Source organism: Paralichthys olivaceus, chromosome 17 (genome assembly GCF_024713975.1).
Source record: "Paralichthys olivaceus isolate ysfri-2021 chromosome 17, ASM2471397v2, whole genome shotgun sequence".
Lineage (NCBI taxonomy): Eukaryota > Metazoa > Chordata > Actinopteri > Pleuronectiformes > Paralichthyidae > Paralichthys > Paralichthys olivaceus.
Genome location: NC_091109.1, coordinates 10,130,795 through 10,145,126, shown reverse-complemented (window position 1 = coordinate 10,145,126; position 14,332 = coordinate 10,130,795). Strand labels below are relative to the sequence as shown.

Sequence of the window (14,332 nt, the reverse complement as noted above, 5' to 3'; positions counted from 1 at the left end):
GTCAGTCTCTAATGAATGAATGAATGCACATAGTTGCACACACATTTACAGGTTCAATGTGTAGGATTAAGTGGCATCTAGTGGTAAAGTTTCTGATGGCAACCAAATGACTCACCCTCTCCTTGCCCTTTCCTTCAAAGTATTTATATACTTTACTATATTTAAACTATATGTATTAATAAGTATAGGAGCAGGTGACAAAAAATGTGAGAGATCCTCTGGAGAGCCAGTTTGTCCATTCTGGGCTACTGTAAAAACATGGCAGTGTGAAATGGCGGGCCATGGAAGACGACTTCTCCTGAAATAAACATTGAGACTCCATTTTTAAGTTTGTGAAAAAAGGATTCTTAGTTTCAAGTGATTGCACACTCTGATGAAAAGTTATTAAAATATATACAATAGATCCTACACACTGCACCTTTAAAAAATACACTTCATTTAAACCTAAAATTACTTCTTCTTTTTAAAACATCAGGACAACAAAATAGTTTCATGAATAAATACAGATACATGTACATGCATATCAATTCATTTGTTAAATATTTAAGACCAGACTATATTTCAATTGAACACATGATTGAATACATTCATAACATACATTTAAGAAACAGTGACTATTCAGCTCCACTTTGTACATCAAACTGCACAACAACTATACCATTACCCTTAAGTATTTTAACTGTAAGTTTCACTCCTGTGGGGCAGAAGCTGGAATAACACATGTTCATATTTTTGGCTCATGCATACTGTACATGCACCTAACACTGACTTTACCAGTAACCTAATGATAAGCAGTTTGCTTCCCAGTCTAAAGGTAGAGAGTTCAACAACTGCCTCTTCCTTATGTCACCAAAGCATCCAAAACGCTCCCAATCTGCCGGGACCTCCATCACTGCTGCACGCTGCTCTGTTTTATGTTTTCTTCACCGAGTTTCTTCTCCGGCAGAAGCAGATGGTGTTGAAGAAGCGGCAGTGGCACATGGTTTGTGGCTCACAGCAGCCAGACTGGGGTAAGCAGCTTTGTCCGAGCTGAGAGCACATGGGCTTCACAGGTCTGGGTACCACTTTAGATGGAGGAGGAAGGCCATGTTGAGAAATGTGAACCACTCTCACACGTTTCTGGAAGGTGATGAGAACAGAGATAGGGGGAGAGAGAGAGCGAACATCAACCTCAACTTCAAAGACAGGAGAGGCAAAGTGATGTATTCTCACCTTTTCCTTTCAACAACAACTTTTTTTATTGAAGGTGACACAGGCACAATTTTTTGAATGTGTTATAGTAACACATTTATTGTAGGAGGCACCATTTTCGTCATGCACATGAACAATAGAAGATGAACTGAAGCCCACCAGCTTACCGGCACACTCTGCCGTTCATACTGCCCCCTCCTCGCGAACAACGGCTTCTGTCTGACGGGTTTCGAAGACCCTGTTGAAAAAACATCAACACTATGTGGTTAGGTAAAAGAATGACAGAAAATGGTCTTATCTTCAGTCACCATTAGTTTGTATCTTATATATATCTTTACATGATACACATGCGGCTCACACATGTTGATTCTGTCAGACGATGTCATAATTACAAATTCATGATTACAGCAGAGCAGTGAATGCTGGGTAACAGGTCATCATAATGCGTCCGCGTTTCAGTTACTGTTTCATACTTGTTGTGTCGATTGTCGACAGAAACAGAAAAACATGTTAATGAGAAGCTTTATTTTGAAGTTGTCTGTATGAAAATACTGAAAGAGAGTAGGAGAGAAGCAAAAAGAGAAATTAATGATACTAGACAGGACGAATATGACGCAATGGCACCTTGAAAATGTTATTCAACGTATAACTTCATGTAGTGAGATTTAGAACTTCAAGGAGCTATAATATGACTATTACGTAATCATAAGACAACAAAACATACATTTATTTCTAAGTAGATTTATGTCCCTTCCTTCTCTGACCTCCAGAGGTCCTCATGCGTTGAAATACTGGCCACCAGGCACTGATACATTGTGTGTGTGTGTGTGTGTGTGTGTGTCTGTGTCTGTGTGTTGTGGGGGGTTTTGTGTCAAGATAATGAATTTGCCCACAGGCAGCCATCTCTAGAGCAGAGAGAGACAGGAGGTGCCCAAGGGCCTTGCTGCTGGTTGTCAGGCTTTATTACCTCAAATTTATTGCATTGTCAAATGTTTGATGGATAAATTCCAAGTGTTTAAGTGCCACAATAAATAATTAATTAAGAGGTGCAGTTAACAGGGAAGGTCGGCTTTGAGCAGTATATTTAAAGGAGTTTTCCTCACTGCTTATTTCCCCGAAAAAGTTATTTCTTTATTATTGTAATATCATGACTTATTTTAAATCATTAAAGTGTGACTTAATCTTTGCAATATTACAACTTTTGTAACAACTTAATGTAATCTAATAACTTTATAACTTCTTTCTCAATTACTTTATTTGTATATTATGACTTTCCTCTCAAGTAAAACTCAATTCTTACTAAATACTAAAATTGCAACTTTATTCTCCTAATATTTTGACTTTATTCTTGTAACATTACAACTAACGACTTTATTCTGGTTATTTTAAGAATTGACTCTTTCTCAGAATTAGTTTTCTTCACTATTAACCGTCTAAACATTTGGACAACTGGAATTCCAAACAATTGGAAATTGGACTAAAATATTTCACAGTGTGATCCAACCAGTGGCCCGTCATGGTGGTTAAGTCTGTGGTCCACTCAGTCAGGATTACACCCAGATGGAACTAGAAATTAGGTCTATATTAAGCGTTCCAAAAAAGCAAACATTACCCCCAGGGTAGAATTAGGTATTTATCCACTCACTGGATATCAACAAGAATGATTTGGCTACATCTCATATTGAGGCCCACTGAGAGCTCAGACACTCCAGATCCAGAAACTGAACCCCCCAGAGAGTCTCCTCTGTGAGCTGGTGCTTAGACTTACTGATCAAATATCACTAGTGCTGTTCAACCTCAGACCAACATTGCTTTCCAACCACTAATCAGAGGAAACCTTGATATTATATTTTCAAAAGATGCCGATCTCCATCACTAAATCAAAACCAAACGCAAAACAAACTTAATTGCCATCTGTCCCTAAACCATGAATATAAATTGGCGTCTCTTTACTGTCAGAGATATGGAACAGACACAGATCTGGACCAGATACAGACTCATGACCACAGTCTAACCATAAAGGAAGGATGACACAAGTCCTGGCTACCAACAGGGGAAAGAGTCTGTGGTCACTGCATGACAACTGAGGTAGAGACAGGGACACACGTTGTCTTCAAATGTAGCGGAGTGGAAAACTTTCTGAAACATGTTTTGTTAATCCTGATCTTCGGAGGACTTACATTGATTCATGGAGACTTATAACCTTAACCATATTGACTATACTTCCCTAATTCTAACCTGAACCCTACGTTACCTTAACCTTAAAACATGTGTCCAATTTAGAATTTAATAATTTATGTTTTTGGAACTTTTTACCCAAATGTACTTCTGCAACTAAGTGTATATAACAGAATTATAACTTCGCTTACATAACACAGTAGTAAATCTGGATTTTTTGTTTGTGTGTGTGTGTATTTTGTGTGTGTGTGTGTGTGTATTTTGTGTGTGTGTGTGTGTGTATTTTGTGTGTGTGTGTGTGTGCAAGGCAGAGTATATACGATTAACTTTTGGAGCAGATCAGTAAAAAGTCAAAGGTCAACAATGATACGGTCCGAAAAACCTATTTTCACCTTAAATAATTGGGCTACAGACACAATCTAAAGCTTATATTGATCCAAAAATTATTCCCCATCATATGATACGTGACATAATGAATAAAGTGAGGAAATGACATGCACAGTTAAAAAAAAAGCATCTGTTGAGGCATGTCTGAACCCTATAGGACTATAGACTTGACCAAAAGGTTAAATAGATTACAAATCTATGATCATATGGTAGGAATGACATCATCATGACATAACTATGCAGTCACACTTTCAAGTTCAAACATATTCATACTAAATTCCATTTCAAGTACTTATGTCAGGTAATAATGGCATAATGTCCACCACCTCAGCCATGTTGAAGACTTAAGATGGAAAAGCATCATGCAGGACACCCTCAGGTCTGATCAGGAGTCCAAAATGAATTTCCTTCACATCTGGGGTTTCACTATGATTCTAAAACCAATAGATAGACTTAATCCTAATTTACATAATTCTAATAACTGTTTGCTGTCCTGGCTCCCAAATGGTGGAACAAGTTCCCAATTGACATCAGTCCACACATCTCTTCCGACTACACCTTGGTTAAGAAGATGATGTCAGTCGTCAACTCTGGTGTTTACATAAAATAAATACATTTAAAAAAAGTTTACTTGCACTTATATATTGCACTTTTGCATTATTTAAAGCTAATGTAATTACATGATTCATGCTGTTCTGGGTTTGCACCCTCATGGTTTAATGCACTTATTGTAAGTCGCTTTGGATAAAGGGTCACCTAAATGATCTGTAATGTAATAAAAAGAACATGTGATACAGTTGTGGTCAGGATATGGACAACAAACTGACTTTGGAAAGAGTTCAAACTGACCAGTAACAATTTGTGCAGACGTTTAAAGAACTTAAAAGAAACATGTACAATAGTATCACTCTATAAAAAATTACCTATCAACAGTTAATTCAAAACTGGTTTCTGTCTTATCATTACTAAAGAACATATTTTCTATCCATCTCCAGTCAGTTGTTCTTCTGTTCTGGCTTGTTTCTCATAAATGTTGCTTTCAGACATGCACTGAACCCCGAACTTTCTCCTGAAATTATCTGGAGGGGCTGTATGTGAAAATGTCTGAGTCAGTTGCACTGAACATTTTCTGGATCCTTTTCTGGATCCTTTCCTTTTCTGGATCAGCTTCCTGTAGAAGCTGACGATGAAGTCAACTTGGAAAGAAGATACGATTTGAGAGCTTTTGGTGACAAGAAGTGACGCTGATGTCCACGTACTGTAGAGAAAAATATGGGATTTCCACAGCAGAATTCACATGTTATTGCCTTCTGCATGCTGATATTTCCCTTTCGCTGGTATGTTACAGACATTTTCCTGTTGCTGTGAATGTGTCTGACCTGGACAATCTCCTGCTGCGTTCTGAAACAGCTGCTATGTACAGCTCTAACACACCTGGCAATGAGGCATTAGCCAGGCGTGACTGAGCAGACCATATAAACACAGAAACAGGTGAGGGTGCAAAAAGGTTTTTATTTGGCCCTTAATTGTTCAGCAGTACATGATGGACGATCTGAAGAAGTCTGCTTCTGTAATGGCAAAGATATAAAACCATGATCACAAGGCCACAGAGCCAATGAAAAAGTGAAATGGAATAACCGATCAATAATCCTTTTTGGAATTTTCACACATGCAAGCGGAAATTAAATAAAGCATTTTTACAATTTCAGTTTCATCTTTACACTCTCATTTTTCATATTTACTGGTGCCAGATAGTGAGCAAGCAGCTGTGGTGTGGAGAGAGCCAGAGAGAGAGCAGCAGGGGTCAAGCAAGATAGAGAATGAATAGCAGTAGGAATGAAGAAATTGCAATGTTCAATTAAATTTCTTTATGTCATTTTACTTAGTGAATTATATTTAGATTTATTTTATTTTAATTGAAAGTGCAGCACTGGGCAAAACAAAGAGAGAGGGAAACTTAAATTAAAAAACAATCCCTTATACTTTTGTTTCCATTGTATTTGTATAAATCTACAAAATATATGTTGATTGTTAAATTATCCTTCTTTTATCTAAAAACCAAACTTAAAAAAAACAATTTGAGCGATAAGAACTACTATAAAAAGGGGACATGGTTTATTACCTATACTGCAACCCGCCACCAGGGGGCAAAAATATGTCTTGCCTTTATTATTGGGAGTCATCATGTCCCCCATCTTTATATACAGACACTGGTTCTCAAATTCATGTCTGCTCTGGAATTGATTAATTGTGTATTTAGTTAACACTTAGATAACGCTAGCTCATAAACAAGCCCATAGTTTAAAGACAAACATTTTTTTGTTCAAGTTGACATTACACACATTGATTGTATATTCTAAATAAACACCTACACTAACATATCTAGACACCAGTGCTTTATCAAGGCAAAAACTATTTGATCATCTAACGACACATATACAAAGGCTCTATCAAATATGAATATTTATACTCACCATCTGTTTGCCTTTGTGGAACACAGCAGGAAATGTCATGTCCTCTAGTTTCCTTACGAACTCCGTCCACCTCACCTCATCCCTCTGCCGCTGGAAGTAGTCCACGTTTATTTGTATAGTGCCATAGCAGTTCTACGGCCTCACCCTTTGTTGATAACTGGTCCGAACCCTCACCTCTTCCCCTTTTTCTTTTTTTTTTACACTTGTAACTTGTGAGTTAGATTAACTTTGACAACCCAAACAAAAATCAAAGGGAGTCAAGACAATGGACGATGGACTAACTTGAACTTTTGAAAACTTATAAAGTTTAATATCCAAAATGTGTCACAACAAGTGAAGCTGAAGAAGAAAAAACACAATCACAAGACCATTGCAAAATTTTACCACTCTACTCCAAATAATCCGAGAAACCACGAAGGATACTTTGCAACATGCAGGCCATTCATGTAAATAGTAAAAGTTTTCCAGTGATTCCAAAAATTAATATCTGTGCACTTTCTTGCAGCCAGATGTTAATTCTCAATATAATAGAGTTTTATAACATGTAATTTTATCCGGCACTGCATCCTGCATTACATGCTTATTTCAAACAAGATCTTATTAAACATAGCTGGGAGACAAGAAAGAAACACTTTTTAACAGGGGGCCTGTTGTGATTTTCCTTATTTTCTGTCATATATAATGAGTGTCACATGTGCCTATTAAGCATGACCAAATTTCAAATAAGGTGAACCTATGAAAAAAGAATCACTGGAAGACAAATCTCAGGCACCATGTCAAGTTTTTGTTCCTACTCTCTTTATCTGGTCATTTGCTCTGGATTAAACTCTTTCTCACGTTCTCACTATCCTTGAGTTGTATTATAGGCATTTAATGTGCTCCGGCGTTCGAATAACTGATAGTGCAGGATGACATTTTACTTGAAACCTTGGCTTTTTCAATTCCTGATAATAGATGTTTTCCACTTTAGTCGGCATTTTAGCTCGTTTTACACAAGTACGACTATTAACAGGAGCATATATAGGGATGTTTTATACACGCTTCTCAATTTAAAGACTGAATGGACCATTATGTCAGATTTTAAGTAGGTAATGCGTCATAATATTCACCAAACACAGATGTTCTGCTGTAACCTTTGTTGCTGCAGATGTTCGCTCTCTCCACTCCAGATTCAGGCTCCAACACGTACGGATGGATTTGAATCGGTTCAAGTTTCTGTTTAGCAACTAGTTACTGAGTTTTACATTTTGCTTTCAGATTCTTCATGCCTCCTTCAGACCACACACATCCTCATCTGCATCAGTCACATGTTTGCAGTGAAGGTGCTTAAGTTGTCATAAAAACTCAAAAGGTGTTTAGTTTGTCCAATCTGGACTAATTAAAAAACATGGCGGCCTCTGTAGAGAGGGTCCCCTCGATGTACATATAAAGAGGCTTTTCTGGGGTAAAGAAAACTAAAATTCATACAATTCAGATGAAATGAACTAGTGAAAACATCATGAGGAGTATTCTACATGAAATGTCTGCCAATAGTTCCCTTTCACCTAAATTACACACTGGACCTTTAACTATATAGCCTGGTTCAGTCAGAGGCTCAGCTGCCGTGTTGCATAACAGAAAGTCTAAGATAAATAAGAACACTGTGAATCATGTACAGCTATGAGATTAAAAATCTACACAGCTGGAAATAAGCACAGCAGGTCCCCTTAAGCCTTTAACATATTTTAGCTGTCTATTTTCCCAAAATGGATTTATTTAATTTCCTTGAAATGTATGGGAATTCCATGTGTATTAAAAAATGTAAAGACCTTATACTACTAATCTTTTCTTTTCAACATTCTTTTTCATAACGAATTTTGTACATACCAGCCCTTGAGCTGAATAATGCCACAACGTAAAAATATATAATCACAGTGTCAGACTCACACCTTACTACCAAAGCCGACCCACCATTACCCACGCCCACACCCTCAGGCCCAGAGCCTTCAGCCTTGCGAATGAAATGAATTGAAAAATAAAATATAAATGAGGGAGGATGACAACAACTCTAACACAAAAATGTCTGACACACGAGTTGGAATCATTACTTATTTGAAAATAAAAGGAGTTTATGGACTCCAGAAATGTTTGAAAACCCCCCAGAGAAAATATGAGATATAAACCTTCCAGTGATGGTGTACAGCCATCTAGTTGTGAGATGATGTTTCACATGGAGGTACTTGAAAAAGTGAATGTGAAGTAGCTCATACTGGGAGAACTGATCATAAAATATATGTTTAAAATGTTTTTACAGCCCTCTGTAAACCACATAGGTCTGCGATGACAACTATAAGGGTTTAAGTAAAGTGGGATTTATGTGAGAATTAGGGGTTTCAAAGACTTATCAAGTAGTCGACTATCAAAATGTCGAAAAATGCTATCTCGCAACATAAGTAGATTCAAAGGTAAATATTGACACAATCTCAACTTAAAGGGTTTCTATTGAGCCGGTTTTTCATTGGGTTCATGAAATTTGCAAGTTACAGCTTGTATTGCAATTGTTAGATTGCAACACACCTAGAAATACATACAAAAGAATTTGATCATAATTAATTGAATTATGAAGCAGTTTGATCTCATAGTTACGTGGACTATGGACTGCATTGGAAAACACCTCAAAAGGAAGCCGACAGCCACAAGACCACCTATGTAAATAGAAAAGTTAGACAATCGATGTCCTGAGAAGTCAATGTTTTGACTTGACAGATAAAGAGGTACTTCTTGGCACAGCTTTGTTCAGAAACAAGGAAGCTTACGAGACACAATAGAATGTTTATCAAGCCTGAACCAAAGTGATGTTTTTTCCATGTCTGAGAAAAGACTGAATATTTACAACAGAAACGATGCACAGGTGGCAGAATACGAAGAGCACACACACCGACACCAACAAACACCAACATCTGCAGCCATCTGTTTTACTCTAATGCATCCAAACCAGTTTTAGGTGGGATTAGCCTAGACTAGTTTGTTTGAATCCCACTGCTTGATGACATCAGAAATGAATCCAGGAAATCTTAAAACAAATTAAGCATTTTGACATTCCTTGATTTTGCGAAAGATGTGTGGACCAAGAACCAGAGAGAGAGCCCTGGGAAATCAGAAAATTGGTCTGTAAAGTAAGAGTGTTAACATACCATGGACATAGACCTGGTCTGTAGCTGAGTGGCGCAGTGATTCAGCATCGCAAATCAAGCAGCTCTAGTCCAATGATGTTGAGCAGTATTTGACTGACAGTACTCTAGTCCAATAAGGGTACACCAAGGGGGTGGGGGCAATCACAATCTATAGGGTGGGTGTTAAGGCAGCGGGCCCCCTTCCACCACCACTTTAGATCGTCCGTGCCCCTTAAATCAGTAAGATTTGAAATTAAATAAGAACAGAACAAAACAGAACAAAAGAGTAAAGGCAAAAGAGTATTATAGCCATTTCTGCACTATTACACAATTACACCAGTACTCAGACGCCATTACTACCAATACCAGTACTTTACATCAAGACTCTGTAGTCATAACTATCTACATTATTAAATAAAGACTCAGCACTCATTACTAGATTATGGCATTTCACACAGCAGACAGTCTGACATGTTGCAGCAGGAAAAGCACAGGTGTAAATAGTGATTTGCTGGCAGCGATGAATAGAACAAAGTAATGTTTTATGTTATCAGGAGAACCAGGGACGGGTCAAAGTGTCTGCTGTGAAAAAGGGTCTAATACTTCAGTACTCAGTATTCTCGGGTCAGACCACACCCATCTGAAAACTTTGGATCTCAACTACACACCTGAGAAGTTTTGTGGATTTATCTTGCACAGTTGTAAAGCACAACTCAGTGACAACCTGTGTCCGCAGAGCACAGACAGACAGTGAAACAAAGAGACGTATAAACACCTGCCAAAGTCAAAACCACCCCTGTGGTAGTTCCCACTACAGTAAGTGTTTCCAGGACCCATACACATACAAACACACAAACATGGTGAAAGAAATACCAGCGCAGCCATCTTGACTGGTAATAAGCAGTTGGTGAGGCTGAGAGTACACATTCAAAGAATGCCAAAAATGATGAAATTTAGCTCAGAGGGAACAAACTTCAGAAGTTCATAACTGCAAGTTATTGGAGTAGAGCTGTAGGATATTGAAAGGTTTCATGAATTTCGCGGAACCTTTTCAAGTCAATCCATGGCATGAATGTTGAAGTCAAAGGTGAGTTGCTATGGAACGACCCAAATGGTAATGGAGCAGTTATACTTTACAATGTATAGATCCAGTAGACTTTTAAGAGTTGAGGAACAAATCATATACTGTATGTGTCCCTGCAGCATGACAAAGGTATATACAGTACCACGATGATGCAAATTATAGATTTTATTATTTTTCATTTAAGATGAGCCTAACCATTGGCTATCAACCCCACCCACAGTCCAACCTCAGGCATTTGCAACGTATTGTACATATTGTACAAATAGAGGAGGTCTCTATGGGCCCACTGTATAGTCATCACAACACAGGATTTTAGGATCTATTTGAAACATATTTAAGAACAAGATCAACTCTTAATCAAAAACTACGTTTCATCTCATATTTATATAATATGTATAATGTTTTATTATCTATATAATATATTTATAATATAGCTTTTTAATCTTGCAATTTAATTTGAATTTGCAGATTTGGAGAAATTTGATGTGAAGAAAGTAACATAATATATACACGACAGGTAAAAATACAACATAGTAGTTTTGAATATCGATCAGCATGAGCCATAAACAAAGAGTGCCAGTGATCCACTGGAACCATTAAACACTCACCTGTGCTCTGAGTGGTCTCGGCCTTGCGGCTGGATGCGGTTTGTTGCAGCTCTTTGCGGTCGAACAGTCCGGCGTGGACCAGAGCCACATGCACGAGGACGCACAGACACAGGAGCGACACCTTCATCCTCACTTTGTCTCTCTCCTCCGGTGCCACAAGACGAGTGCAGCTGGTGGGGGGAGTGAGTGTGTTGTGTCGGTACACGGGGTCTGAAATTCTACTTGTTAGTCTGATGTCCTGTTCTCTGTCGCTGCTTCTCACTCCACTCCGACTTTAATTTATTTGAGAGGCAGGCTTACACATGTAGGAGTGAGTGCACGCCCCTCTTTGTCTTCACGCCTCTCAGCATCATAAACACCAGTGACCTACATGGTTTTTTTTCACACGCATTCTAACAATTTGTTTCATACAGTGGACTTTGTGTATTTCAGAGAAAGCAGTTATAAGATAAGATAATATAAGATACTTTATCAGTCCCACAATGGGTACATTTGCAGTATTACAGCAAGAGTCAAAAATGCATCAGCAAGTAATAAGTAACATGCTATACTTAAATGTAAGGAATATAGAAAATATATAGAAAAAATATGAATGTAATTAAACAAATGTATTCAGTGTAAATACAGGAAAAATATATGCAGTCTGTGAATGGATTGTACATGAACCATTGATATTACACAGACAGATGAATAGAGCACAGTGAATATTGCACAGTTGAGAGTGCAGTCCATGATGGTGGTGCATGTAGTTTTTACTAAGAGCAGAGCAACTAACTGTGACACCTAACTGTGATACCTCTCCTTTACGGTGAATCACTCTGTTGCTGAAGGAGCTGCCCAGTGCTGTGATGGTGTCCTGCAGGGGGTGGGACTGTTTGTCCAGAAGAGAAGCCATCATCTTCCTCTATCCCACCACCGCCACTGGGTCAAGTGGTTATCCCAGGATCAAGCTGGCCCTCCTAATCAGTCTGTCCAGTCTCTTCCTGTGGAAGAAATTTGTATGCATATACATATTTACATACATGCATACATATACACATACATACATACATACATGTTCAGTGTATATTCAATTTCACAGCCTTATATACAATATATCCAGTGCATCATTTACATATGCATTCATTACTAACTAATGCACAGCTCATAATGAATTCATGTGACTAAAGCATTTTACTAATGCTCATAATTGATTAATATAAATCAACTGATTAATTTGTGAATTAATGAATTCCATATCAACATCTAGCATTAGTTAAGCCTTTAAGTGCATATGTTAATTATCCAAAGTTGGTTGAAGCCATACATTTCAACAACCAGGTCTCTGCACCCGCAGATGTTCCTGGAGCAGATCAGGTGGCATGTCCGCTATTTTGTTAATGTGAAAGGAATATTCCTCAATGAAGGGTCTACGTTTCAGTAGTAAAAGCTATCCTTCTGATTCTGATGTTGGCGCACAGAGCAACTAACTGGCCCTTCAAACACTTTCTCTGACATCGTAGTCACAGTTTAACTTCCCCTGACCTCAGAACATGAAGAGACCGTAACAAATCATCAGCTACTGACTTATTACAACAGATACTGATTATGACTTCACGAGTAGTCGATGTCAGATGTCAGGACAGCCATTACTTCACAGTAAAAAAAATACCTTGATCATTGATGACTGGCGTTGAAGTTTGTTGAAGCCATTTCCAAACCCATTTCTGAACCAAAGGAAAAAAAATACAGAGTTCAAACACGTAAAATAAGAAGGGAAATTATTTGTAAATAAACCGTAATAATGACAACAATAAAGAAAACTGCATAAAGGTGAAAGACAGAACAAGAAAAAAAATGAAAGTAAGCCTGCACACAAAAAGAGAGAGAGAGTAGAATCATACAAATGTTTAAGCACTCAGTCATGTATTCCTATGACAGAGTGCTGGGTGGCTGCATTCAGTCGTTATCCCAGTAGTGGAATGAGTTATAAATAGAATCCATATTTTTACTGACCTCAGCCTTCTTCAATCCTCTGGGTAAATTGAAATGTTTTCTAGTTTCAGATGAAGCATGACATCCTACATCCACCTGGGATGGGATCAGGGTTTAGAATCTTTACAGTTCAACAGGTTCATCAAACAAGTAAAGGTGATGATATGACCAGATGTTGACCTGGGTGCATACTCAGGTTTACTATAGTCTGGCTAAACATTGCAGATGTCAGATGATCTGGCTCAACTAATGTGTTGTAGGTTTCTCATGATCAGAACATTTGAACTAACGTGGCTGTGCTGATGTACATTGCATTTGCATTTAGAGATGGTTGCCATACTGGTAGGTCGGCTCAACTACCTCCACATCAAAACGTTTTCATTTTATTATTGCATTTCCAATCTAAACGTTCCCCGTCCAGATAAGCATTTTAGCTCCGTTTCAGAAAAAGTCTTTGTCCATGCTAACACACCAGAAAATGCATGACCATTCATGTACACTGCTCATTTGTGTTCAGGAGTAACATGAAGCACACTTAGATTCCGAAAATACATTGAACGAGAAACAGCAATGGTGAAGAGTAAAAGCAGGGATTTATTTTCTTGGATGATGACACAGTGGAGCTGTTATTGACAGTAAAGTTGCTTTCAGATATTCACCTGAACTCCAGATGATCTCCTGAAATTATCCAGAGGGGATGAGAATGTAAATGTGCAAGTCAGTTGCAGTGAACATCTCTTATCAGCTCCTTTGTAAAAAAAAACTCCAGATGATGTCAGAGTGAGCTTATGTGAGATAACAGAAGGAGATACTGCAGAGAACACACAAACAGAGAATCAACTGCTGTGTTCTTCATATTTGAAAGGCAAACTAGGCACTTAAGTTTCTCATCCAACTCCACAGGTGAGAAAATGATTGCACATTTGATTGACTTGTGTTGCAGGGCTACCTTGTTGCTCTTTGAATTTTTTTATTGGCCAGATGCTTTGCCAAGTTGGACGTATTTCCCTTGGTCTGCGTAGGTTTCCGTCATCTCGTACAGAAGGGCTTTGTGTTGTCTTTGACCGTCTTACATTTGCTTCTTCAATTAAACTGTGGATGGTCTGCAGGAGAGCTCATATTAGGAGCCGTGTCTCTCATCTTGTTGTCGCCGGAAAATCTAAAACAGTCTGTACTAGCTCCATGCCTGCAGGGAGTGGAACCAGAGCACAGTGCACACACAGAGACACACACTGCCCTGCTGTTGCACATTGACGGAACTCATAGGAAATACGGCTGTTAAAC

The 14,332-nt window shown here is 38.2% G+C and overlaps 1 protein-coding gene across 1 annotated transcript; it reads right to left on the bottom strand.

Moving 5' to 3' along the window:
• Positions 1 to 321: 321 nt before the first annotated feature.
• On the bottom strand, positions 322 to 11,355 carry LOC109629521 (agouti-signaling protein-like). Its single transcript, XM_069513047.1, has 3 exons — positions 11,075 to 11,355; positions 1,359 to 1,429; positions 322 to 1,119 (listed from the first exon to the last, which is right to left on the bottom strand). Exons 1-3 carry the CDS (start codon positions 11,199 to 11,201, stop codon positions 913 to 915), a joined length of 405 nt encoding a protein of 134 aa, XP_069369148.1. The 5' UTR covers positions 11,202 to 11,355; the 3' UTR covers positions 322 to 912.
• Positions 11,356 to 14,332: the final 2,977 nt, after the last annotated feature.

Excerpts from the sequence above, each read along its gene's own strand:
- LOC109629521 (XM_069513047.1), bottom strand. The coding sequence starts at position 11,201 with ATGAAGGTGTCGCTCCTGTGTCTGTGCGTCCTCGTGCATGTGGCTCTG. Across the intron at positions 1,430-11,074 it reads CGAGACCACTCAGAGCACAG|GGTCTTCGAAACCCGTCAGA; the intron begins GTGAGTGTTTAA and ends TTTTTTCAACAG. Across the intron at positions 1,120-1,358 it reads ATGAACGGCAGAGTGTGCCG|AAACGTGTGAGAGTGGTTCA; the intron begins GTAAGCTGGTGG and ends ATCACCTTCCAG.